The sequence below is a fragment of the Bos indicus genome, chromosome 18 (genome assembly GCF_029378745.1).
Source record: "Bos indicus isolate NIAB-ARS_2022 breed Sahiwal x Tharparkar chromosome 18, NIAB-ARS_B.indTharparkar_mat_pri_1.0, whole genome shotgun sequence".
In the NCBI taxonomy this organism is placed as follows: Eukaryota; Metazoa; Chordata; class Mammalia; order Artiodactyla; family Bovidae; genus Bos; species Bos indicus.
The window spans coordinates 2051387-2078111 of record NC_091777.1 but is presented as its reverse complement, the minus strand read 5'-3'; the positions used below and the strand labels follow the sequence as shown (position 1 = coordinate 2078111).

Here is a 26725-nt window from a genome sequence, read left to right as displayed (position 1 = left end):
AGGGCAGAGGGGGACGAGGCCAGCCCGGGTGAGCTGGCGTGGAGACAGGCCCCCCAACTTCCCAGGGTGAGACGGCGTGGAGACAGGCCCCCCAACTTCCCGGGGTGAGACAGGCCCCCAACTTCCTGGGGTGAGCCGGCTTGGAGACAGGCCCCCCTTGCCTCCCACCCCAGGGCTTCCTGTCGAAGCCCTCGCTCACTCGCAGCTCTGACTGGCAGGTGCCCCTGCAGGAGGTGAACTCTCCCTGTGAGCGGGCAGGGACTGGAGGGGCCTCCGCGCGGGGCAGCCTGGGGCAGCGCGGGCACCGTTACAGCTCGGTCACCAGGCGACGGGCCGAGGGGCCGCTGTCTCCAGGGCCGGGCCCGCGACGACCAGGACACCGGCATGGCCTCCCGCCCGCCACCGGGTCTCTGCTCAACCCCAGCCCCGTGTGAGTCCTACTCAGCTCTGTCGAAGTGGGCAGGCCCAGGCCCCCACGAGCAAGGAAGAGGGCAGAATGGGCCCCAGTGCGCTCTGCTGCCACGTGCCCGCCTCCTGCTTACGCACGCACTCACGAAACGCGTCTGGGGGTACCAGCTGCTGCAGTGACACAGACAGGGACCTGGCCAGCCCGGAGGAGCAGAGGAGTGGGTGGTGTACTGACCTTCAGGGATTCACGGGGCATCAGGCCGAGATCCCGACCTAGTTCCCTCACTTCTCTGAGCCGGTTTCTGCTTGGTGAGGGGTGGACACAGCAGAGCGCATGCCTGAAGGGCTGCTGTGGAGATGGTGAGGCCTGGTGTGGGCTGGGAGCCGAGCGAGCACCCAGCACACTCCTGCCCGCAGCATCTCTAGCAGCTCCCTGCCCCGGCGGTGGGTTTTGCAAACTGCCAACAGGAAGACGTGAAGGAAACGCAACCAACTCTGCTTTGGCTATCTCCGAAGGAGGAAAAACGGACACACGTCCTGGGAGAGATCTTGGCTGTTGCCGATGTCCCAAGTGAGGCGGGGTGGGGTGTGCATGTGAAAAAAAGGGCCCTTGGCGATGGCAGAGAGAGAGGGCGCTGGAACTGACAGACAGGGGCCTGGCCCCCAGGCTCCCGACAGGAACTGGGGCGGGTCCACACCGAGGTTCTCAGTCAGAGACGAGCATCAGTCACTGGGGGCCTGTGGGAAACCCAGGCCACAAGGCCCCACCAGAGAGAGCAGTTTACGGAGGTCCAGGCTGCAGCCCAAGCAGCTGGGTGTTGAAGAGCTCCCGGGGATTTGGCGGCGGCCCTGGCGTGTGTGGCTCTCTTGGGGCACTTGGTAGGGTTGGTGGATGCGGCCTTTCTAGGTGAGACGCCTGATCACTTGAGTCAGGGAGAGACGCGCTGGGGAAGGTGGCTGGCTCCTCCTGGGAGCCCCAGCCCTGTCCAGGGGAAGGTGGTTCCTACCCCCTCCCCTTTGTGACTCCTCTCTGGGCCCTACTTTTCCTGCTTTGGAAAATAAGCCACCCCTCTGGCGAGCCTTCTGCCCTGAGCTCCAGTTATGGTGCAGCTCTGGGTCCTCACCTTCCCATCAATGGAGGGAATTCAGACAGAGATAAAGACTGAAAACCCTCCCAGCACAAACCTGTCTTCCTAGAGCAGGTAATGGGAGCCAACGGGGGGTACTGAGGGCCCCTCCTCACCCCAAGGAGGTGCCTCCCCGCGCGATGCTGGGCCCGAGACCGCAGGGCCCAGTCCGTGCACGGCAGCAGTCCTCCGCCAAGGGCCCCTCGGTGCTGACGGCTGGGGCCTCTGCTGGGCTGCGGGGCTAGGAGCCCCATCCGCGGGGCATGCGGCTGCAGGCCTGATCTCTCCTTGCTGGCCGCAGGCCCTCTCCCTGCTCGCCTGTCCCTGCCCCTCATTTTCTCTCCCAAGCCCTGCAGGAAGCTGCGGGGTCCACCTGGGAGAGCAGAGGACCAGCCCTGAGGCCTGTGGCGGGAGGGCCCGCACATCCTCACCTGGCCATCGAGCGGCAGCCCGGCTCACCCCTCCACGTGGCGCGGGCCCTCCGCAGTCGGAACCAAGCTCTTGGCCGCCACTGTCTCGCCCTTTGGTGCTCCGGGCTGGCACCCGACCTGACCGTGTGATCTGACCGTACAGAAACATTCAGAATTGAAGCGCGGGGTGGCGGGGTTGTTTTTGTTTGTTTTGGAGAGTGGATGGAATGAAAATGGAGCAAAATAAAAACTGAGGCAAGGATATGAGAAGGAAAAACAAGCCCCATTCTTACGGAAGACTGTCCACTTTTGAGCAGGCCGCATTAGTATTCCGGGCAGTGGAGTCAGGACCACACAGTCAGGGCTGGAAGGGACTTAACACGATCCAGCCTGACTGCGTTTTAGGGAGGAAAACGGAGGTGACGTGTAACTGGTTCCAAACTGGGAAAAGAGTACGTCAAGGCTGTATATTGTCACCCTGCCTATTTAACTTATATGCACAGTACATCATGAGAAACGCCGGGCTGAATGAAGCACAAGCTGGAATCAAGACTGCAGGAAGAAATATCAATAACCTCAGATATGCAGATGACACTACCCTTATAGCAAAAAGCAAAGAGGAACTAAAGAACCTCTTGATAAAAGTGAAAGAGGAGAGTGAAAAAGTTGGCTTAAAACCCAACATTCAGAAAACTAAGATCATGGCATCCGGTCTCATCACTTCATGGCAAATAGATGGGGAAACAATGAAAACAGTGACAGACTTTATTTTCTTGGGCTCCAAAATCACTGGAAAATCCCATGGATGGAGGAGCCTGGAAGGCTGCAGTCCATGGGGTCACTGAGGGTCGGGCACAACTGAGCGACTTCACTTTCACTTTTCACCTTCATGCATTGGAGAACGAAACGGCAACCCACTCCAGTGTTCTTGCCTGGAGAATCCCAGGGACGGCGGAGCCTGGTGGGCTGCCATCTATGGGGTCGCAGAGAATCGGACATGACTGAAGCAGTAGCAAAATCACTGCAGATGGTGATTGCAGCCATGAAATTAAAAGACACTTACTCCTTGGAAGAAAAGCTATGACCAACCCAGATAACATACTAAAAAGCAGAGACGTTACTTTGCCGACAAAGGTCCGTCTAGCCAAGGCTATGGTTTTTCCAGTAGTCACGTATGGATGTGAGAGTTGGACCTTAAAGAAAGATGAGTGCCGAAGAATTGATGCTTTTGAACTGTGGTGTTGGAGAAGACTCTTGAGAGTCCCTTGGACTGCAAGGAGATCCAACCAGTCCATCCTAAAGGAGGTCAGTTCTGGGTGTTCACCGGAAGGACTGATGTTGAAGCTGAAACTCCAATACTTTGGCCACCTGATGTGAAGAGCTGACTCATTTGAAAAGACCCTGATGCTGGGAAAGACTGAAGGCGGGAGGAGAAGGGGATGACAGAGGATGAGATGGTTGATGGCATCACTGACTCAACAGATATGAGTTTGAGTAAGCTCCCGGAGTTGGTGATGGACAGGGAAGCGTAGCATGCTGCAGTCCATGAGGTTGCAAAGAGTCAGACACCACTGAGCTACAGAACTGAACAGAGCCTGAGCACGTTCCGGGGAGGAGAGCAGAGGTGGGGAGGTGCCTCAGCCTTACCATACAGTGGGGGCAGCATGGGGCAGAGGTTGTCCCGCTCTCCACTGGGCAGCTGCCACACCACCCTCGGCCGTCCCTGGCACAGCTCACTGCTTTGGGGTGGGGCCCGGGGGGCTCAGCAGACCTGGGGCAGCCCGGGGGGCAGGTCAGAGCCAAGTGCATCCAGCCTGGATAGAGCAGTACCCCTCCCTGCAGCCCTCTCACTGAGGTGAGTGACGGGGTTTAGATGATCTGGGATCTGACAGACCCAGCTTCCAAGGCTGGCTCCTGGCAAGTTATCCCCCGCATGCCTGAGCTTCCTCTCCTGTCACACGGAGGATAATGAAACTACTCCTGGGCCACCAGGCAGATTCCTGAAGACAAAGGGTACGATGCGCTCTGACCAGGGCCATGACTCCATAAACTGGTTTCCGCCTCTCCTTCTCCCAGACACGGGGTTCAGCACATAGCACCCCCAAGGTTTCCGAAGGAAGCCAGAGCGAGGGGTGTCAGGCCACCCCCGCTTCTCTAAGCTGCTCTCAGATGAAGGCAGCAAGGGGAAGCCCTTGTTTCTGGGACGGACATGGAGGGACAGTGCATTTCCAGCAGCAGGCCTTCCCTCCTGGGGGCACGATTTGCCCCTAAAGAATCCGAGGGTGATGGACAGGTTGTTAGGAAGGGCCAGGCTCAGACGGGGAGTCTTCCTCGGCCTCCTGAAACAGCAGTCGGCGGGGCACATGGAGACACCCTGCCTCCCGACCTCCATGCAGGTCAGAGCAGTCAGGCGCCTGGCCCAGGTCCCTGGGGAGGAGGGGCACCTGACCATCCTTCCAGACCTCTTCTGAAACTTAAGACTTTTTTTTTATCCTACATATTTTTGTTTAAAATAGATTTTCGATTTTTAGAGCAGTTTCAGGTTTGCAGCAATACTGAGCAGAAGGTAACAGAGGTTTCGCATGCACTCCCGGCCCCGCACGCGCACAGCCTCCCCCTCACAGGTCTTCCTCACCACGGCAGTGCGCCTGTTACAGTCAGTGTGCCTGCACCGAGACACAGCTCCTCTGAAGCCCACAGCTGACGCCAGGGTTTGCTCTGGGCATGTGTGTGATGACGCGTACCTGCCGTGACCCGCAGAGGATCTGAAATGCAGTGGGGAGGCAGCTGTGCTTGAGGCCGGGGTGGGGATGGGAACCATCAAGGCCCCTCCGGGTTGGCCACGCCACAGGAAACGTGGAAAGGACCTGTCTGTCGTCCGGGGGCTCATGGGCAGAGCCTGCCCGGGCAGCTGCAGGCTCGGGAGGTGGCCGATGCTGGCACCTTTGGGCAGGGAAAGAGCGGCCCCGCCTCCCGCGGGTCCTGCAGGAAGCTCTGCGGATGTGCCTCGCCTTCCAGACTGTGGGATCAGGGTCGCATTTTCACTTAAAAACAAGTCATTGGATCGCTAGCTGATGAGAGAATTTCTACTCCAGTGCCAAGAATATTAATTTGACACTTGCAAAATTCTTTCTGACAAAAGGGATTTTCAGATCAAGGCTGCGAGGAGCAGGCGGTACTGAGGGAGCAGCCACTTATCCTGAATTAGGAGAAGCAAAGACAACCGAGGATCCCAGAGGGGTGTGGACTGCCGAGCCGTCCCTGGAAGGGGCAGGGGAGGCGGGCAGAGAAACAAGGGCCTGAGACACCCGTGAGGCCACATGCCCGGGGGCTGGGGAACGTGGCGGCGGAGCTGGGGCTCTGAGGCTCGGCCTCTCCCTGCGCCTAGCTCCTGCATCACGGACACCTAGTACACTCTGTCCCCCGGGGCCAGCGCCTCTCCCCATACCGCAAACCTGATGGGTATGCGGGCTTATCATCTTCACACTGGGAGAGGAAAACATGTGCGGCATAGACCACAGATGGGATGTCCTGGATAAACAGAGCTGTAAGTCAATGGAAAAGTGGACGACGGGTCAGGGTGCCGAGGGAGAGCTTTTTCCAAAGCCCCACAGCCCTCTCCACACCAGACTAGACAGTCTTCTCGAGAACATGCGCAACAAGAGAAAAAGGCCAGATGATGGGGATGATGATATGATGACTAAGCACAAGCTTGGGGGCCACACATGGTAAACACAGGTCCGGAGGCTCAGCGACTGAGCGCTCTGGGGACAGACAGACTTGGTTTTGGCCCCACCATCCCCTAGTCGGGTGCCAGCTACTCACCTCCCCAGCCTTACTTCCTGAATTGCCAAATGGAAATAACAACAGTATTCTCCCGCAGAAGAACTATTGAGGGTTCTCTGGACACTACAGGGAAGGTGTCTAAACACATTCCCTGACACTGGGATGACTTCAGACAAGTTGGCAGTTATTAAAGGGCTAACCCAGGCGTTGAGGCACCTAGGCTGAGTGTACGGCCCTACGTGGGGTAGGCTGTGGTTACGTTCTATTAGCGAGGGGCCTCCCCCCACTCCGCTCTGGCTGCGGGCCGATCTGACTCAATGGGTTTTCAGGGTCTTGCACCTCCGGATCTCCAATCTGAGATGAGGGCCGTGCCTGAAAATAACTTGGGAAACCTCGCAGAGGGCACTTTCTGGATGCCCTGGAACGGAAGCTTGCACCAGGAGAAGAGGAACTTTGTCTTGTTCATGGCTGCATTTCTATTGCCAAGTACCCAGGATGCCCACAAGGTCATCGGATTCAGCAGGGGCTACTTAGGGACAGGATCCTGTAGAAGAACCAGGACATGGCAGATCACGACTCAGCAGCAATATGGGTTCCCAAGTCCCTCCCCGGGAGGGTGATGGGAGGCGGGGATGCTGAACTGCTGCTAACCGCAGCCCTGCCTGCCCGCCCCGCCCCCGGCAACTGTCCCCAAGAGCAGCGGCAGCCTCCTCCCCGCCGGAGGCCCACAAGATGCGCCCCAAAACCCGACAACATCTGGCATCTCAGCAAATCGAGTTTCCACAGCCGGAACCTGAACAGAGCTGTTTAATGGACTGTGTCTCCTCCGGCTCCCTTTAAATGCACACGCACACAAAAACCAACCGCGGGTGAAGAAGGCTGGATGGGACTAAACAACTCAATTTAAAGGACTGAAAACTCAGCTGCTTCCACTAACGTCCTGGGGAAGGAACCAATCAGCAAAGTTCTTCTCTCCCTTTCTGTACTGAAATGAGGGCCGTGAGTGTGCAGTGAGTCAGTTCTAATTCACGCAGAACCAGGCCATGGCCACCTGGGCCTTGCACTGCAGCGGCACGGGGGGAGGCAGGGTTTGTGTGTATGTGGGTATGTGGGCCTTGCATTGCAGCGGGGCGGGGGGTCAGGCGGTGTGTGTGTGTGTGTGTGTGCGTATGGGTACTGGTGGACAGGCAGGAGGGGACCTGAGCAGAGGCCTAGACCATCTGCTCTGAGTTTTCAGGAAATGCGGAGGACCTGATGGGACCTGGAGGCAGACACTTGCCTGTCTGAATCTCTCTGTGGTCCAGGGTCAGGGAGCAAAGTCAGGCTGCAGGCTGGCTGCCCAGGACTCCACACAAGCCAGGGGCCAGCCCAGGAGAGACCGAGGCACCTCCTGCACGGGAAGCAATGGGCCGGGTCCCACTCCCTTCTTCCCCAGCTCCTGTTCCCTCCTGCTTGGCGCTGGGAGGTCTGCAGATGTGAGCGCCTGCTGCCTCATGGGGCCCAGAGGAGGGCAGGCGAGGGGTGGGTCAGGGCCCGGGCCACCAGCATCCAGCATGAAGCCTGGAGCGGGCATGGGCGGAGGGCAGGGATGCCCCCCAGGCAGAAGGCAATGCCCGGCTGCAAGCCCCACCCCTCGGCCGGGAGGCGGGGCGTCTGACCAAGAAGGTCCCCGAGCAGGACACCGCTGGCATGGTGCGGGGAGGCTCAGGGTGCAGCCCTTGCCCACCCCACTCTGGGGTCTCCACACTTGGGGCGCTGCCTGAGACGGGGCCAGCCTCTCCCTTTAGCTTGCAGTGACCCACAACAAAAGCGAAGACTCAGGGTTCAAGTTCAAACTGGAGGCCAGGAAGGAGTCCAGCTGAAAGGAATCACAAGTGATGCTCCGAGGGCTCGGCTGCTGCCCGGCACAGCGCTTGGCGTGTTTGGAAACATTTCTCACACCCTCCACGCTGTCACTACCCCACTGGATGGAGAAAGGAAACCAAGACGCAGGGTTTCCTGTCACCCCTCCCCACGGCCTCCCGGGGACCAGGGGCTCCCTGCCGGACCGGCTTCCTCGCCACCGAAACCCGGCACTCATCAGAAGGGCCTGCAGAGCAAGAGCCTTTACTCTGAGAGGACAGGAGACACAGCTTTCTCCCTGACGGCCGCTCCTCACCACACAGGAGCAACAGGGCCACTTTAGGGGTTCTGGCTTAAGAGAACAACAGCAAAATAAGCCCCTCCGAGCTACACCGTGCCTTCAGCAGGGGAGGCTGGCGGCCAGGGCCCGGAGGAGGATGGGGACCTACCTCGTCAGACTCGTCCGACAGCGTCTGCAGGAGCACAGGGAACAGGCTGTCCGTGTGCCGCGACATCTGTGGAGAGGGGCTGTGTGAGTGCCCGCGCCACCCGGGCCCACGGCAGGGACCTCCCACCCAGGACTGTGCCACGCTCCTGCCGCTCAGGGCTTCCCCAGGACGGGAACGACCAGGACCCTGCCAGGCGTGGGCAGGCCCTGCAGACCACCCCGGAGCGCTGCCCCAGCCCGAGGGCTCACCTTGCGGGGGGTCTTGATGTACAGGTGGTAGAGCCACTTGAGGACGGCGATCCTGGTCATCATGCCGATGGCCGTGTCGCTGAGGTGGCAGTTCAGCACCTGCACGATCCCGTCCAGGTGGAGGGTGACCGGGGCCCTCTCCGCACTGCGGGCGAGACCAGGAGGGAGTGGGGCTGAGGCCCACTTCCCAGCCGCGCCCCGGCCCTGCACCCCCCACATGGGGCGCCCGGGTGCTGCTCTGCCAGGCGGGAGTGCAGACACCCTCGCTGCGGCAGGAGGGCCAGTCCACTGGGCAGCCACCCGCGGCCCCCCTTCTACCAGCGGGCTGCGCCAGAGAAGGTGCAGAAGGGCGGACACCTCTGATGTCAAGAAGCTCAGGACCAGTGGACCTCACGGCTGAAAGGCAGTTCAGTGCCCTCAGCGCATTACGTCCAGAGCCTGTTGATGAAACAAAACCTCCCTGTCCAAAGAGTCCAGGGAAAGGCCCCAGGGACACCCCTAAGTAACACAGGCCCTGCCCCAGGCACCCGAAGCCCACTTCTCCAACGAGGACCCGTGGCGCTTCACCTGGTCACACACAGGGCCCTCGGCACAGCGGCTGGCCTGGGCGAGGGGCCTTCAGAGCTGCCTCTGAAGTTGTTAATGTTCTCATTTGAGGCAGGAAGGTGACAGGCTCAGCCTGTAGATTGGAACTTGCTCAGAATGCCTGTGCTCTAGGATGGGGTACAGGCTCCCTGCTCCCCTGGCCTGAAGCCTTGCTGGTCTCCAGGCAGAGAAAAGTCTCACCAAGCAGCCCCAGGAAGGCTGGGTGCCGCCAGAACAGACCCAAGTGGGGCCCCCAGACAGAGGCCGGGGCTCTCCGGGATGGGGCTGGCGAGGACAGGGGGCCTTAGGGTGTCGGGAGGGGCTCCCTTCCCCTCTGACGCAGGACACCATCGCCTGTCTGTACAAAACGGTCTTCCGTGGTATTTCCAGATTGCTCAATTATTCATTTGCGTCAGGAACTCAATGCCTGTGCTTTCCCAATTTGCCTGCAGCCTCTTTGAAGCTCGTTTGATGTGAACTCCTAAAGGGCAGGGTTCTGAGCTCTGTTAAGTGCTAAATGGAAGTGCTATTTAACATGGTTTGATGATTCCCCATGGAGCTCATTTTGGGGGCACAAGCGGGCACTTCTAGCCTCTGGTGGCCGGGGGGCTGGGTGTGTGAGGGATGCTGCCCAGCAGACCAAGCTTTGGGGAGGGGCTGCTGCTGAGGCTCCCCAAGAGCCATGTGGCCACAAGTGCTGGGGTCTTCCGAGGACAGCCAAGCATCTGGGTTCTTCAGCAGCCTGGACAGATGGGGAAATTCACGCACAGACAGACAAGTCCAGGGTGGCAAAGGCGGGCTCCCAGACAGTCTCAGCCACCCAGGAACCCGCTGCTCTTCACCTCTCTCTCTTTCTCACTGTCTATTAGAAATATAATGCAAGTCACGTATGGAATTTTATGGTTTTTGGTTTTATATTAAAAAGTATAAAGAAACAGGGGAAATTACATTTAACAATATATTTTAAGTAACCCAACATACCCAAGGGCTTCCCAGGTGGTACAGTGGTAAAGAATCTGCCTGCCAATGCAGGGGTGCAGCAGACCAGGTTCAATCCCTGGGTCAGGAAGGTCCTCCGGAGGAGAAAACGACAACCCATTCCAGTATTCCTGCCTGGGAAATCCCACGGACAGAGGAGCCTGGAGGGCTACAGTCTGTGGGGTTGCAAAGAGTCGGATGCAACTGAGTGGCTGAGCATCCACTCATGCAATATGCCCCAAGTGTCATTTCAACACGTGATCAATATAAAAGTCAACACAGAGGTTAGTAACAGACTGCGTCACACTCTTCGCAGTGTCCTGAGTCTTTTAACCCACGTGTCTCCCGCCCTCAGCGTCCTTGGCTCAGACTGGCCACGGCATGCGCAGTGGTCACAAGGGGCAGAGGCGCCCAGTGTGGACAGCACAGCTCGGCAGTGGCCATCCAGGGCTGCCCATGCATTTCGTCTTCTCTAACAATTTCCTGACGTCCCTCTCCCTGTCTGATCTTCTGGTCCTGCTTTGCCCCATTGCACTAGCCTCCTCCTGGGCTCCTCCTGGCACGCTCTGTAAGCTCTCCTTGGGTGGGCAGGATCCCACGGCTGGAGACACTACAGACACCTTCCTGGAGCCCAAGGTCTTAACGAAATGAGTTCGGAAAGCAGTGGGGAATGACCGGAAGCCCCTTCCTGACCCCATGAGCCGAGGGCCCCTGGGAATCCCTCTCCATAGCAGGAGCTGCCACGAGGGCCGTAAACCTGGCAGGTCACTGCCGCTTCTTGGCTGAAACAGCCCTTGGGGGGGAGGCCTGGAGGGTCCTTGGGACCTGGCACAGGGGGTGGGAGGCAGTGCCGAACCCAGCTCCCAGCTCCACCTGCAGTCCAGGCCCCGTAGGGTGTACGAACCTTGGGAGTTAGGCTCTAACACTGAGCAGGGAGGACAGTGGTGGCGCTGGAAACAACGAGCACTCAGGTTCTGGGTAAGCACCCTGTGCTGGACTCCGTGCTGAGCTATGTGCCCGCACAGCCCTGCTCATGTCCCCCCAGGGCCCCGTGCCTGCAGCCGTGTGACTCCCAGTCTGGAGACGAGGCAATCAGAGGATGGAGGCACTAAGTAACCCGGGCACACCACGCGCCTGTGAAGTGTGGAGCCGGCAGTTTGAACGTGGCGTCTGAGTCCAGGGTGGCCCTGCCCACCGCACGGCTCTGCCTCCCAACGTGCTGCACTCAAGCACTCCGGCACCATTGTTTCCCAGGGAAGGGGACACCGAGGAAGCTGCTGCTCATCTCTGGGGGCGCGGTGGGCCAAATCCCAGTGGCCCCAGGAGGCCAGGCTAGACAGTTTCTCGGGCAGCCGGGCTCCTTAACTGACAACAATCCCGAGGTGCTGCGGACCAGCTAAGCGTGTCTTACCGAGCACAGACACTGAAGGCCAGCCTGTGACTGGCGCTGCCCTGGGGCCAGACACAGAAGGAAGGATGTCACGGAACCGGCGTGAGAGCGGGCAGCACCCTGGGTGCCCAAAGCGGCCCTCCCCAGACACGGGGTACCCCAGATGGACGGTGAGGTGGGCGTTGGCTTCAACCAGCCAACAGGCCCCCGGTCACATGAAGCAGTCCCTTTGGTGCACAGATGGGACACTACAGGACCTGCCTGAGGCCAGGAGGCCTGGCGCGTCCCTCCCTCAGCCGGGGATGCTCTCCCGGGCTCCCACGTCCCTTGGCTGGCTGGAGGTGAAGGGCACGGGAGGCTGAACAGCCCAGGGTGCCGGGGACAGGGAGAGCGGACGATCCTGCCTCCGAGGGGCCGCTCTCAGCTACCCCGCTGGGGGGGGCCGGCTGCACTGTCTGGGCTTGGCGTGCGCTCCATGCGAAGCTGGGGCTCTGGAAGCTGGGCTCTTCCTAGCGTGGCACGCTGCGCCCGGTGCTCAGCTCCTGAGTGCTTGCTGGTCTGGAGCCAGAGGTGTGCACCCTCCACCCTGGCTCACCCTACCCAGAGAACGGAACGGAGCTCACTCACAGCTTAGAACACATTTCTGTACCAGTTTCAGAGAGTCTAGTTACTCCTGGGGGCTTGTGAGTTATTTCATGGTGTCTGCAAAACCCTATTCTCACTGTATACTTTCTCATAAAGCATCTCATAACGAAGATCATACGTGTACATGTACTATGACTTCCAAATGCGTGGTGCTACTGTGACTATTAAAATACTGACTTCAGGAGTAAGGGTTCTGATATTACTAATACATCCTGATAAAGCCCAGCGCTTCTCCGTGGGAAGCAGCACTTTATTTCTGTAACATCTAACCCTTTATGGCACTCCTATGTTACAGCTCTAATCAAATTAGAACAAAAGTCTAAAAAAGGAACTGTTTCTGAATTCAGAGCTGTTCTTTTTTTTTTTTTTTAATAAAAGATCTTTATCACATCTTTCAGTCAGCAGGTACTAAAAGTTGGGAAGCATTGATTTCTAGATCTTTCTGCTTGCCTGCTGTAGCCAGCTATACCAGGAGACCTATACTGAATGCCCCCGATGACACTGGTCCTCTAAAACCACATCTAGTCTCGTGTACAGGGACAGAGCCCAGAGCTTTCACCAGACTGTCACCTCGCTGACCATGTCCGCCAGGCGGGGATGCTCCTCTGTCACGGGAGGGGTCCCCACCGGGCCACTACCCTCAGTGGGCCTGGATGCGGTGGGAGCGGCCTGCCTGTGCAGGCAGTGCCCGGGGTGAGCGTGCGTCAGAACCCTGCAGCCCGAGTTACGCTTCCCGGGGACCCTGTGAAAGGCCAGCTTCAGGCAGCACCAACCGGCAGAGCAGGCACCCCAGCCTCCGTCCTCGGCTGCTGCCTCCAGCGGGAGGGGCCAGGATCAGGTTCCCAGCTCTGGGGCCACCCCCTCTCTGGCATAGCCAGTGACTCAGATTGGCAGCTGCCACAAGGAAACCTCCGTCTGAGGGAAACAAAGTACCAGATAGCGTGTTCTCTGTTGGCTTTTTAATTTCAAAGGCTGGTTCAGCATTTGCTGCTGAACGACGGGTATAAAGCAAGGCTTGGTTCCAGCCAGGGGTTCCCGGCCACAGCGCAGGAATCAGGGCCTCCTCTGGGCAGACGAACTGCCGTCTCCCCAGTGAGGAGGGGGAGCCGTGCCCCCTGCATGGGGCCGTCAGTCACGGCCGATCTCTGGTCCTCCTGGACCGCCCCCTCCCTGTGGCCTAGATAGATTAGTGACGAGGCTGCGCCAGGCCTTCCTGCCGCCAGCTTTGCCCCTCACCTGCATCTGTCCTCTCTCACACTGCTGGAGGGGCCTTAAGACCACACGGCCCCCCCTGCCAGGGCCCTCCGATTCCCAGAGCGGATCCTCCGCAGGGCGGGCAAGCCTGCCTGCATCTCTATCGAGACCTCTCCCCTGAGTTCCAGCATCCCACATCCACACCAACCTCCTGACCCGCTCCGGCGGGATGCCCAGAGCTGCCCTGAACTCTCCTCTCGACGGGCCCACTCACACCCATTCCTCCTCCTGCTCAGCTTGGGAAACGAAACCAGGATGCCCTGAGCTGGCTCAACCCCGAATCTAGAAGTCCCCTCTCCTCATTCCCCACTCCCCACTCCATTCCATCCGTTGGCTAATTCTGTCAATTCTACCTTCAAAACATCTCCAGCCTATCAACTTTCTCCATATCCTGCCGCCTCTTCAGTTTGAGCCTCCGCCTTGTCTAAACGGACGTGGCAGTGACCCTGACTGGTCTGCGCCCACCTCAGACCCTCCTAAATCCAGTTTCTGCAGCAGCCCCGACCTCCCATCCCTCCTCAGCCCTGACGTGGAAACAGCACCGCTACTGAGCTTATGGGGTCTAAACGTCAACATCGGCAGAACCCGCCAATGCGACACAGTGCGGGGCATGGCCGGGCCCAGGAAGGCCTCCCTGAGTGCTCGAGGTTGGCAGCTGGTGCTCCAGCGGGCCTCAGCGGGGCACCAGCGCTGGCCCTAACGCCCTCGGAGCCCCCGCACAACCGTCACCGCCCTTTCCCGTAACTTCCTGCTTACGTCTCTGCCCCCACACTGGAAAACCTCAAACTCGGGGACCACGTCTTTTTCTTGGAAACTGCAGGGTTGAACACAGGCTCTGGATGTGTGACAACTAAAAACAAATAAATGAATGGTGCTCGTTGGCTTGCTCCAACAATGTGGGAGAGATCCTAGGAAGAGTCCATATTTACAGTCAGTACTCTGAAAACACCCCCAAGGTCCTGAGAAAGTCAGTGAGAAAACGATGTGAATGGAGAGAAGAGCCTCAGGGTCTACGGAGAAGAGTCTCCTGGGGATGAGTATACGTTTTCTCTCGTGAGTGACCTGTGCCCCCAGGGCCCACGCTCAGGGTTGGATTCAGAGGGAAGAACCCCCTACAGGAGGACCTCCACCCACTCCAGCCCCGTAGCCAGCTGTGCCAGACAAAGCGGGGCCGAGGGCCAGTCCAGGGGCTCAGGCTGGGACAGGGTGGTAACAGTCCCTCCCCGGACCATTATCCGCCTGCAGAGCGCGCAGCGGCTGCCCAGGGATCGTCATCCGCCTGCAGAGCGCAGAGCGGCTGCCCGGGGCGGCCATCTCCCTGCCTGGCCTGCACTGCCCCCGCGTGGAAGGCAGCGCCACTGCAGCCAGCCTGGGAGGACAGCTCGCGCACCCCTGCCTGTGCACGCTCCGGCTCAATCACAGGGTGTGCTCTGAGCTCCTTGAATAGGCTTCCTCAGACAGCTGCATCGGCCACACATCATCCTGGACAAGCAAACAGGGCTGGGCAAAAGCGCCTGCAAGGTCCCCCTGTGGTCACCATGTGTGACCTACACTCTTATTGTTGTCTAGTCTCTTAAGTCCTATCTGACTCTTTGTGACCCCATGGACTGTATCCCGCCAGGCTCCTCTGTCCATGGGATTTCCCAGGCAAGAATACTGGAGTCGGTTGCCATTTCCTTTCCCAGGGGATCTTCCTGACCCAGGGCTTGAAGCTGGGTCTCCTGCACTGGCAGGCGGATTCTTTACCTTGAGTCACCTAGAGCTACACTTTTATACCTTGTATTTACTCATCTCTCACAGCCTCCAGTACTTCCCAAGAGACAATATGTCCCCCAGAACCAGGTGGGGTGGGCTCTTTAGTGTCCTCTGGACTCCCTCATCAGACAGTCTGTGTCCCGCAAGTGCTGGCCCTGAGCACAGTCAGCCTCAGGGTTTGCTGCGGTCTCCCGTGCCCAGAAAAGATGTAGGTTGCCAGCTCTCCACAAACAGCTCTGGCCGTAACAAACCACTTACCTGGCTGGAGTGAAGACACTGATGCCACTACTGAAGCTAGAGTCGCAAGAACCATCAGGCCCTCCTGGGGAGAGAAAGAGGAATGAGGCATCACAATAAAGGTCACTGGGGCCTTTGGAAGAACTAGGCCCCTGTTCACAAGGACACATAGTGTCTAGTCTCCCACACCTTGATTCTGGCTCTTGGAGAGGAATGTGGCTTTGGGGCCCTGAAGACCCAATGCCTGGTGGTTCCCTGAAGCTTCTGGATGGTATGCGTGCTTGTAGGTTCTCAGGCACAGTGACCTCACAAGCAGGGGCTATCAGTGCTGAACACATCTGGGAAATCTCAGAAGGGGCGCTGGCTAAAGGGCAACAGATGTTAAAAGTGACTTCTTGAACACTCAACATCACAAGCCGCCAGGGAGACGTAAATCAAAACTGCAATGAGATGCCATTTCACACCCATTAAATAAAAGACATACTGATAGCAAGTGATGGTGAGGAGGCAGAGAAACTGGAAGCTTATACACTGCTGGTAGAAATGGGAAATGGTGCAGCTGCTTTGGGAAAGAGTCCAATTACCTGAACAGGCCTGGGGGAAGGTGAGGCGGACACCTGGGGCAGTCTGGGTGGGCCCGCCAGGAACAGCGCTGGGGCTCCCTGCCGCTGGGGGCCTCCCTCCCTCCCGCCAGGAACCCCTTTATGGATGAAACGATACAATGTTAAAAACTGGCTGCAGATGAATTTCCATTGTTTCCTATTTTCACTCTGAGACTTCGCCTCTGCTTTCTTTCGCACAAGTGTGGGCACTTCCCCAGGACCCCGTTAGAGGGGGCTGCTGATCAGAAGGGTCAGACCCAGGCGGCTTGACCAGACCTCGCCAGGCTGGCCTTTAGGAAGGGTCACATACATGCCAGCAGTTGTTCAGCCCACCCTCCACCTTGGAAGCCGTGGGATACTAGTGATCTTGACAGTATTTGCCAAATCGATGAGTAAAAATGAGACTGTTTTACTTTGTGATTCTGGGGTTCCCAGTGAAGCTGAGCATCTTCAGTTGCCCTTTTGTTTCAATCTCCAGACTCAGGAGCCCCTGGGCCCGGGTCTCAGTTGACTCCCCTGCTTCCTCACTGTGTGACTTCTGGGTAGGTCACCTGCCTTCACCCCACTGCCTCACCTGTGTAATGTGCTGAGGCCAGGGCCTCCCCAGAATCTTCTGAGAACAATAAAGGAGCCAATGTGTGTTCAGGGGTTAAGATGGAAAACCTGACCCATGTCTCTGTTTCCTGAGGATAAATTCTTAAGTGTTCTGGTACATGCTGCCAAATGTATTGATATCTACCAAACAATGAATGTATTTAAGGTGTTTACTCTTCACCTTCTCCCAGTAGGAGTGTCTGGTTGTTCCAAAATCTCTCCAGGAAGTGTGCATTTCTCTTGTGACCAGAGTGAAAAATGAGGGTGGTAAAGGAGAGATAAAGGGAATGAGAAAGAAGAGATTCAGTTCAAATACCCTCCACGAAGCCTGGCCGGGTGCCCCCAGTCCTCTGTGACCACGCCCAATGTCCCGTGATCACTCATCTAAGGATCCAACCCTGAGCTCTCTTCAGGCAGGTCCTGGATCTGAGTCACTTAGATTGGCAGTGCTGATAACACCCAATCCCATCAAAGCTTTGCAAACGTGTGGACTCCATTTCATGCTCACCCACGGAGGTCACCGGTCCCCCACTGGAAACTGTATTTATAGCTGTGCTCCTCACTCACTGCTTGAACTTTCATCCCTAAACCACTACAATCCCTCATTTAGGACCCATCAGAGGCCCATTACCACCTGGGAAAAGCTAATGCTAAAAGGCAAGGGAGCCAAAGTCCTGCCCCGTCAGGGCACCACTCTTGCTAAGTGGTGGGTCTCATTATAAACAGACCTTAAGACAACTTGACACGGAAGCACCTGTTACTGGGAGTGTGTGACCCATATCACGTGCTAAGAGCTCTACATGCAAGAAATCTCCGAGACTCACAGCCACACCACAGGTTCCCTACTATCACTGTTGCTCCAGTCAATGAATAAGAAATCTGAAGCACAGAGAGGCAAAGTGGCTTGCCCAAGGGCAAGAGATGAAGTCAGCAGGGCAGGACGCACAGGCAGGCAGGTCTGACCGCAGAGTGTAGACTGTGATGCCCGAGACAGTCAGGAAACGTCATGGGTGGACGGGAGGATGCACCACGTGCCTGGGAGCTCAGCATCAGAGAAAGGACCCTGCGCTGTGGACTCCTCCGGCAGAAGGGGCGGGGGAGGGAGCCAGGGCAAGCAGACGGGGCTAGGGGCAGCCAACCGAACAAGAGCCACCCTGACCGGAGCCTGTGGGGAGGGGCAAGGGAGAAGCACGTGCATGTGAGAGCGAGGGTGTGTGTGTCTGTGAGTGTGCGCGGACTCGCGTGCAGAGGACCTGGCTGCCAGGCCTCACTGGGGGGCTCGCCCAGGATGTGCTGTGGGGTGCACGGCGCAGGCTGGGTGGGGATGGGCACCAAGTGAGAGAGACCGGGCAGGAAGCTGCTGCCTTCGCTGGGTTGGAAGAGATGGGCAGTGAGTGTCGGCGTCAGCGCTGGTTGAAGCCGGGGACTGAGGAAAGAAATGCTGACTCTCTGGGATTGCTGGCACCTTCTGCTGGCACGCTGGGAAAGCAGTGGTTGGTGACCAGCTGAGCGGGTCTGGAGTGGCTGTGGAGCCCCAGAATTCGCCGGTGCCATTTCTGGGCACTACTATAAAGTGAGCTCTGCGTCTGCTGAAGTGCTGTTTACGAGGCAGTAAAATCTGGAGCCAAGCTGCCTGAATGTGTCCTGATTTAGGAACAAGATTCTCCTGAGAAGGGAGCTGTTTCAGGAAGACTTAGGAAAGCTGTCAAAAAGGTTAAGGGAGCTGCATTGGCCGGGAATCGAACCCGGGCCTCCCGCGTGGCAGGCGAGAATTCTACCACTGAACCACCAATGCTCCAGCTGAGCGCTCCTCCTCCCCAGCTGCTCTGCTGCACTGGCTCTCGGTGACGTGGGCACGGCTGTAACCTGACACCTGGGATGGTCCAGCACTCAGTGCTGCTCGGTTCTAGAAGGCCAGTCCCCTGAGGACGCCCACAGGACACGTGCCTGCCATTCTGCTCTGAGGTTCAAGAGAAACCAAAGGGACAAAATGCTTTGGGAACTCTTTTGGCTCCTGCAGGGCAAGTTCCAGACCTCAGTCTGTTAGCCTTAAAGATTTCAGTAGGTTCTGCATCAGTTTAGTCTTTGGCTGATTTTGCAAAGGAGAACATCATCCCAGAGCTGATCGGGGACCTCTCGGTGAGGACAGAGTTGGAGAGATGGAAAAAAGTCTCAGAGTTCTACGTTTAGAGAGTCCAACTCTAGACTCCAATAGGCATAAAAGCGGTTTTCTTCATGTGACGGATAAACAAGACATTAACGTTAAAGGAGAAAAGCAGAATTTCCAAGGACCGAATAAACCACAGCTGGGTTGGTCTGAACCTCCTCCCCGAGAATGAGTGGCAGAGGAAAGGCAGGTGGTTCCTGAGTCACTGGATGTCCACCCCTGAGACTCAGCTGAGCCTGCAGACTCAACGGCCTTCCTGCCAGGCTCCACGCCTCTCTACCTGGGCTGCAGCTGAGCTCAGAACAAGGCTAAGGAAGGAATGAATGCTCTCTGGGGCAGAAAGGGCTCAGAGCTACAGTTCTGGAGGCCAGCTGTTGGGTTCAAACACCTCCTGCCCCTGGGAGCTGCCGGATGCTGGTGGTGGGACTCCTCTGCCCTGTGCCCACCTGCTGGAGGAAGGCAGCAGTTCCCACCTGCCGGGCTGTTTCCAGAGCTAGGGGCTGAGACTCGGAAACAGCCCTGGCCGGCTGAGGGAGACCCCATGTCAAGTTCTCCAACCTCTGGGCCCCGAGGGGCCCTCGTTGGGAGGTGGGGGCGGGAGGCAGAGCCCACTCACCGCTGGCTGCCCCCTCCTGCTTTGCTGCGCAGTCCTCAGGGCTGGGGCCTGCCTGCTTCTGCACCACTGGCCTGGGCTCGTCAGGCTCGTCATCCTCGGGGGTGACCAGCTTCATCAGGCTCTGGTTGCAGACACTGGCTACCTCCTTGATGTCTGAGTGCGCCGATGTAAGGAGCGGCCGCAGCCAGGCTGGACTGACAGCCCGCTCTGCTGCCCCGAGGGGCTGCCCTGTCGCCTCCCTTCCTGAGGGACCCCTCACCCCAGAGAGGAGCAGAGACTCAGCAGCCTGGGCCTGGGCGAGCCGCTTAGATCTCTGAGGATGCGGCTGAGGTTCGGGCACGCGGTGCCAGCCCCGTCCCGGGCCACCTGGGCCCTCCCAGGGCACGCTCTGCTCCACCTCCTGCTCCAGGGCTGTCTGCAGGCGTGGCGGGTCCTGGGCCCCCTCCCCACCCAGGGTGACCTCGCGCCCCTCAGGGCTGCCCTTGTCACCACTCTCTGGGTTGAAGGATACTCCTCTTGCGGTCGTCGTAGGCCAGGCAGGGCAGGACGGCGGTCAGGATCCCTGAGGAGTAGGGCAGCATCACTCGGCCAGCCAGCTGGATGAACTCCCGCAGCCAGCACATGGCTGTCAGCTGGATCAGGTCGTCTGTGGGGACGGGGTTCCGGGGTGAGTGCGGCGGTGCCCCCCCGACATGCCCACAGGTGCTAGAGCCCTGCAGCGGGGCTGAGGCCTGGCACAGCTCCCAGCCCCCCGGGACTCCCACACTCTCGCCCTTTCCTTCCGTGGGCACCAGGGGGACACGGACGATAGTCCTATGGCTGCCTGTGAGAGCAGCCACGGCTCTCTGCCTTCCTGTGTCCACTCCCCACAGTAGGGTGCAGCTCCTCTCATCAGGAGTGGCAGTTTATTCCCCAACTCCCGGTCTGGGGCTGGCCTTGCGACACTGGCCAACAGAAGGTGGGAGAAAGGATGGTTCAAGCCTGGGCCTCACTGACATCTCTCCTGTCTCCTGGAATCCACTGAATTCACATGAACGCACCCGGGCTAGCCCACCGGGTGACGAGATGCTTGGAATGACTGTCACCGCTGGCCACAGGTGACAGCTGGACAGCCAGACACAAGTCACACGATGGACCGTGGGCCTCAGCCCACCCTCCAGAGGACTGGAGGCACGGGACTCCCCCCAGCCCTGGCCTGGCACAGGGGAGCAGGGCTGCCCAGCTGACCTGAAGCCTGAGGTCAGTAACAAGGGACTGCGACGGGAAGGAGTTACATTTGGTGGTGGTTTGATACTCAGTAGAAACAGTTATGCGACCCCAGCCCCCAAGCGTTTCAATTCACGGTGCTGATGCCAAGCCTGCCAGCAAGGCCTCCAGATATTCCCCCATCTAGGGCCAGACCAAGTGAAAAGGCCTCCATGCTGACAGAACCAGAATCTCTTCCGCAAGGCCCCACAGCTCCGGGACCCGCTGTCACACTGCCGCCCACTCCCACCAGGACTCTGTCCAGGGTGGGGAGAGGGGGCTTCTGAGGAGGAGGGCTCTGCAGGGCTGCCATGTGCTCACCCGTGGCGGGGAGGGGCTTCTGAGGAGGAGGGGTCTGCAGGGCTGCCATGTGCTCACCCGTGGCGGGGGGGGCGGGGGGGGGGGCTTCTGAGGGGGATCTGCAGGGCTGCCATGTGCTCACCTGTGGTCTGGCAGTGGATCACCAGGATGTTGGCCATCTCAGCAAACTTAACACTCGAGGGGCTCTTCTTCGTTTCCTTCAGGAACTCCCCAAGGACCACCTCACACCTACAGCGAATGAAGGAGAAGGGAAATACCCCTGCCTCCCAGGCCGGGGAGCCTCCCCAATGCCGCTTCTGCTCTGCTTGGCACGGGCGTCCGGGTCAGAGGGACGACTTCAGAGGCTGGGGGAGGAGGCGCTCTTGGCGTCCCAAAGCGGGAAGCTCACATGCCAAGAGGAGAGTAAATCTCACGTCCTTCTGGAGCCTGTGGGTGTGTGGGGGGGACACGTATGCAGCTCCGTGCTCCCCTCACGTCCTTCTGGAGCCTGTGGGTGTGGGGGGGACACGTATGCAGCTCCGTGCTCCCCTCCTTACTCACATTTTCCGGATCTCTTTGCCATTGTCGCCCAGGATTTGGAAGAGCCCGTCCAGGATCTCTGGCAGGTAGTCCAGGAGGTTAATGTCGGGCACGGACTCCAGCACCAGGATCTGACCCAGGAAAGAGACTGTCAGGGAAGGTCACGGCCCGAGCACCTGCCTCCTTGGACCCTGGGGAGGAGGCGCCCTGGGGTGTCCCACGGGGGAGGGCGTGCCAGCTGAAGTTGCTTTTGTTCAGTGTGTAGGAAAGCAGAGCTCTCACCCCCAGGCAGCTAAGATGCCCTAAGGAGAAGGGAACCTATGGGAAAGGCAGGCAACTAGCAGGAGAGGTTGACTTCAAAGAGAAATCTGGGTGTTTCCAGAGACGAGGAAGGAGCCCCATCTGCTTCAGAGGTGAACGTGACGGGCTCTGGGGGCAGAGCTGAGGAAACGTGTTTTGGGATCATGCGCCAGCGTGGCTCCTGGAGGGGCAACAGCAAGGCGCCCCCACAGCCTTGGGGCACATCCAGGTGGGCCAGAGGGCAGGCTCACGGGCAGCCAGAAACAGCATCAGGGCCAGACCTTACCCAGGAGATGATGAACTGCCGGGCGTACTGGTTGTTGGAGTAAATCCTCTCCCGCAACAAGGGGATGAAGCCCACCAGGTCAAACTTGTTGCTCTCCGTCACGATGTCCTGGGGGTCAAAGGCGTATGAGCTGCTGGGGGCTGGGGAGCCTGACCTGGCCGAGTGCCTGACTTCAGGGGTCAGGTGGCCACAGAGGAGGAGGACAGGGCCTGTGTCAGGCAGGCCGAGGGACAAGCAAGGATGGACTGAAAGCGGGAATCAAGGGGAAATGATGCAAAGAAAAGGCAAAACCCTTCCTACATCTCTGTGGTCTGGACTGAATGCCCAGTGAGCTGAGCATGCACTGCCCCACACGGGGGGCAGGGTGGGCCAGCTCGTGGGAACACTAGGGGCAATGACGGCTCTGTATCTTGATCCTGCTGCTGACGTAACTCTATATACTCAGAACTGTATATTATCTCACCTACTGTATGTAAATATTTTTTTTAATTAGGAAGAACATCCCAATGATAGAGCTTCAAAGCTCCAGAGACAGATGGAAGAAAGAAATGCTAGAAGTGGGGACCAAGCACTAATACCTTTAAGAGGCGGTCTAGGAGCTCAGATCCGCTTTTCACATTGGGGTCTGGGTCAGCAGCCAACTACGGGAGACACAGAGGCGGAAGAAGGATCACAGTCAATTTATTAAGGCAAAGAATCCACTAGAACCTTGGGGGAGCCTGTTCATGGATGGAAGGAAGGTAGGGGAGGCAGGGAGGCAGCGCGAAACTGGGGAAGACGCAGAGACGCGCTCGGGGGCCCTGCTCTGCTCAGGAGCCTGCAGGGCCTGCTGCCACTGGTCTCGTGGCTGCTTCCCGCTGGCGTTCCCCAGGGCGTTCCAGCCTAACAACGCCGGCTCCTCTCCCCACTCCTGGAGGAGGAGCTGGAGCAGTTTTGAGGCTGATTCTCTAGAAACGACTTCATGGAGGGAAACTCGGTGATGCTGAGAGGCACTGAGGAGCTAAGAGGGACCCCAGAGCCATTTTAAGCGGAGCTTTTTCCAGAGTTCCTGGGCTACGCTCACCTCACAGGGGAAATCAGTCTGCACTACGGACAGAGGAGCCTGGCAGGCTGTAGTCCATGGGGTCGCAGGAGAGTCGCACACAGCTGTGCAACGAGCAGTACAGAATTGCCACCTACGCCCTACCAGGGAGGTCAGTGCTCTCAAATAACTGTTTTCCCCCCAACTTGTGGTGGACTGATGCTTTTGTAAAATTCAGTAAAATCAAATTAACAGAGATGGGGGGGGAGCAAACATAAATACAAGCTCATTTTAAAAATGTATCATCAGATTCAACATACAAGGAGCGTCCCTGGCAGCACGTGCTTATCTGCTCCCCTGCCTCTGGGGAGAGGCAGCCAGCACTCAAGGCCCCGAGGGTCAGGCCCGGGAGGCGGGGGTGAGCTCAGAGCAGCCGGAGCGTGGAGGGCTCACCTTGCTCAGCCCATCGAAGAGCACGTTGAAGTGGGGCAGCACGGCGCCTCGGGCCACCTTGACGATGTTGTAGAGGGCCTCACAGGCGTAGTATCGCAGCCTGCTGTCGGCGTCGTTGAAGCAGGTGAGCACCGGCTCGATCAGCTCCTTTAGGTAGAGCCCCGAGTCCTGTGATGGGCGGGAGCACAAGTGCTCCTCAGACAGAGTCGGATTTCGGGATCCCAGCCCCTGGCTTCCCCGGAGACGCTCAGACCTTCGGGCTGGGCTCAAAGGCTCTTTGCAAGTCGGCCTCTGGGTTAGGGGCCACGCCCAGGAACCAGCCAGCAAGCCTGGGGTGTGCAGAGAATGGCAATGGAAAACACGGGTCTGCAAACCCCTGCTGGGTTCAGGGCAGAGTCAAGGCCACGGCTGGTGTGTGCGTCCCTCCAGGAGAAAGGCGTACCTTGCCCAGTGCGATGGAGCAGGCGGCCAGGCCGATGAGCCCACCTTTCCGGCTGTGGGGGTGCTGAGATAGGGCAAACTCCTGAGACAAGGTCTGGATCACATGCTTGATCTGCACCGTGTTGTTCTGGGCCACGAACTCTCGGACCAGCCTGGAGAGAGAAGAGAGGGTCTTAGGCCAGTGGGATCAGGCTGCTCCTGCTCCTGCTGCTGGCTCCGGGGCCTGGCGCTGGGATGAGGGGTGCAGAGGACCTGCTCAGAAAGAGCAATCGGAGTCACGGGTCCTGCCCTAGTTCCGCTGCTGACTGGGGGAGGCTGGCTTTCCCTTCCCCTTTTCTGGTCTCCGTTTCCCCTTATTGAGGATGGAACAAAGAACAGTGACCAACCCCAATTCTGAGAAGGCAGCGAATGTTGTGCTGGGGACCAAAACCTGCAGTGATCCACCGCTTTCATTCAACCCTTTGCTCAGCCCTCCATTCAGGCACTCAGGCGGTTCTCTGTCATTATTTCCGGGGACGGGGCTGAACTGGGCCCGTGCCCAACAGGCAGGATCCACACACAACCAGTAGGTGTGGCCGCAGCACACAAGCGTCACCACAGGAGCCAGATGCTGCAGGTAAGTCTCCCTGGGTGGCCAGGGCAGTGCCAACTGAGTCAGACCTTAGAGTCAGGAGCTGGCATTTTCCAGGTGAAGAAAGGAAGGCCGGGCACCTTAGGCACAGGGAAGAGCCTGGCTAACGGCAGGGGCCCTGAAAACACACGGTGCACTTAGAGGAGGGTGAGGAGCCCAGGGTGTGGGAGGAGCGGCTGAAGACAGATCAAAGGACAGAGGAGCTGGTGAAAGGTTTACAGTGATGGGGTGGTGCCTGCAGGCCTCTGTTTGGACCTGGAGAGGCTGCACCGCATGGGAGGGGCTGGTTTGACAGAAGGACAGCACCCCAGCTCTTTAGTCCGAAATAGGGGGCTTAAACATGGCGGAGGCAGTGGGAAGGAGCAGGGAGGGATAGTTTTAAACTAAACAGAAAAGCATTAGGATCCCCTGTAATAGGGGAGAGGACAAGGAGTGTAGAGACGCTTGTGTTTTAAGATGCCATGAGATGGATGGGAGGGGAGGAGACTGTTCCTTCATCAGGTGAGCGGGACTAGCAGAGATGGGGTGCCAGGAAAAGGCTGCATGAATGGCCTGTGGGGGGCCTCCTGCTTTGCCTGTTATAGCGTGTGATTCCACCAAGCCCCCACCCCCACCGCCCCTGGGGCCTGAGGGCTGTGGACGAACCAAGGGCCTTGGGAGGAAGGCAGTTCCATAGGTGTCCATACTTCCTAAGCAGTGCAATAAACCCGCTGGATTCCCAAACAGGGCTCCAGCCAGACGAGTCTCAGTGATGTCAGAGCTCTCTGAGTGTCCACAGACAACAGCCCCTTGAGAAAGGCCCTGCAGGTGAACCAGAGAGCAGCGGAGCATTGGTGGTTCAGTGGTAGAATTCTCGCCTGCCACGCGGGAGGCCCGGGTTCGATTCCCGGCCAATGCAGGGCTGGTTTTTTGGCCTCTTCCAGGCAGACTCCCTCAGAAATCCTGCTACAGGAGCCAGCTCCTCAACCACACCCGGCCTGCTGCAGCCAAGGCTGCTCTGAAACCAGGAGCACCTCCCTGTCCGGTGAGCATGACCAGTAGCTGGATTCTCCACACATGCGCCACTTCCTGGCTGCAGGGCCAAGGCCCGCCTGCCCTGCAGCTGTCAGGGGACTCCTGTGCACCCCCAGCCCCGGCCAGTCTCCAGCAGGAAGCTGTGATGAAGCCTGTGAGCTGTGAAACAGCTCTACATGCCATGTGGACTGGGAGTGGGGACCACACTCAGAAAGCAAGCCCCCGGAGTCTCATTGGGCTTCTTGTTACTGAGAGGGAAGGATATGAGCTGGTTTCTATCCTGATGGATGAAGGCAAATCAAAGACACACACACCCCCTCCTGCTCTGGAGCCTAAGCCTCTGTTTCTGCAGCGGTGCTGATGTGGCAGCCTCAGAGCGTGGCCTCAGATTCTGGAAATCAGCATGTGGACAAAGAGGCTGGTCCTGGGGTTAAAGGGAGGTGCTCACACAGCTGCTGACAGCTGGAGCATTGGTGGTTCAGTGGTAGAATTCTCGCCTGCCACGCGGGAGGCCCGGGTTCGATTCCCGGCCAATGCAGCAGCAAACATTTTTTTTTTTAAATCATTAAAAAAAAAAAAAAACCCAAGAGACTGGATTTGAGATTTCACACCACTCATAGCATTGGTGACACACTCTGAAAACCTGAGAATGACTTTTTCTAGCTTGATTTTCCACACCTGTCTCCTACATTCCACAAAGATTTAGCTCGTTGTCTTCTCATTCCTGAGGAGTCCAGGAGGTAGGGGTTACCAAAGCCACTGCAAGCAGCTGTCCTCCCACTCCCACCCAGACGGGCTGCCTCCGGCCTCTGCCTCTGAGGCTCCTGGGGAACCAGGCTGAGCTTCCGCTCAGCCCACACAAGCGCAGCCCTGGGACATAGAGTAACGTCCTCCATGAGGCTCTGGCAGGGCAGCCACAGAAGACTCAGCCCAGCCGGCAGCACAGCCCCTCCTGGAACCACCTCCTGGCCCATCTCCTTGTTTCAGGTCATAAACAGTCCCTGAGCCACTGGAAGGGGTCCCCCGGCCCACTGGAAAGCCAGCAAACGGCGCATTCCCTGCCTGAGGGGCCTCTGCTAGAATCCGGTGGGTGGGAAATGAGAGGCCATGAGGACTTTCATGCAAAAGAGGAAAGAAATCTGGTGAGGACCGTGCAACGTGAGGAGGGGCCAGGAGAGAAAGAGCGTGAAGCATCTCTGGTGCGGAGGGAATCTGATGTGGTTCACGAGGGGCAGCTTTTGAGATGGGTTCTGAGGGATGAGTAGGTGTTCGTGCGGGAGGAGGAAGCTCAGACAGAGGGAAGATCATGAGTGAAGGCTCACAGGAAGGACAGGGGCACTCGGCTTGGCAGCTTGAAAGGACAGAGGCGGGGGAGAGGCTGCGCCCACTCACGGGCTTGGC

General features: G+C 58.4%; 1 protein-coding gene and 3 non-coding genes across 4 annotated transcripts in view; 2 read left to right on the top strand and 2 right to left on the bottom strand.

The window, feature by feature from the left end:
* Nucleotides 1-26725, bottom strand: part of VAC14 (VAC14 component of PIKFYVE complex) — a 76403-nt gene that overhangs the window by 45931 nt on the left and 3747 nt on the right. The window contains exons 2-12 of the mRNA XM_019979588.2: nt 23681-23831; nt 23239-23406; nt 22343-22405; nt 21765-21872; nt 21200-21309; nt 20781-20887; nt 19605-19739; nt 19094-19246; nt 15136-15199; nt 8271-8415; nt 8023-8088 (exon numbers count right to left, since the gene is read on the bottom strand). Coding sequence (XP_019835147.2) covers nt 8023-8088; nt 8271-8415; nt 15136-15199; nt 19094-19246; nt 19605-19739; nt 20781-20887; nt 21200-21309; nt 21765-21872; nt 22343-22405; nt 23239-23406; nt 23681-23831 — 1270 coding nt within the window. The remainder of the gene's footprint in view (nt 1-8022; nt 8089-8270; nt 8416-15135; nt 15200-19093; nt 19247-19604; nt 19740-20780; nt 20888-21199; nt 21310-21764; nt 21873-22342; nt 22406-23238; nt 23407-23680; nt 23832-26725) is intronic.
* TRNAG-GCC (transfer RNA glycine (anticodon GCC)) lies at nt 18035-18105 on the bottom strand. Its single transcript has one exon. It is a non-coding gene; the product is annotated as a tRNA-Gly (tRNA).
* Nucleotides 25138-25208, top strand: TRNAG-GCC (transfer RNA glycine (anticodon GCC)). The gene has a single exon. It is a non-coding gene; the product is annotated as a tRNA-Gly (tRNA).
* Nucleotides 25792-25862, top strand: TRNAG-GCC (transfer RNA glycine (anticodon GCC)). Its single transcript has one exon. It is a non-coding gene; the product is annotated as a tRNA-Gly (tRNA).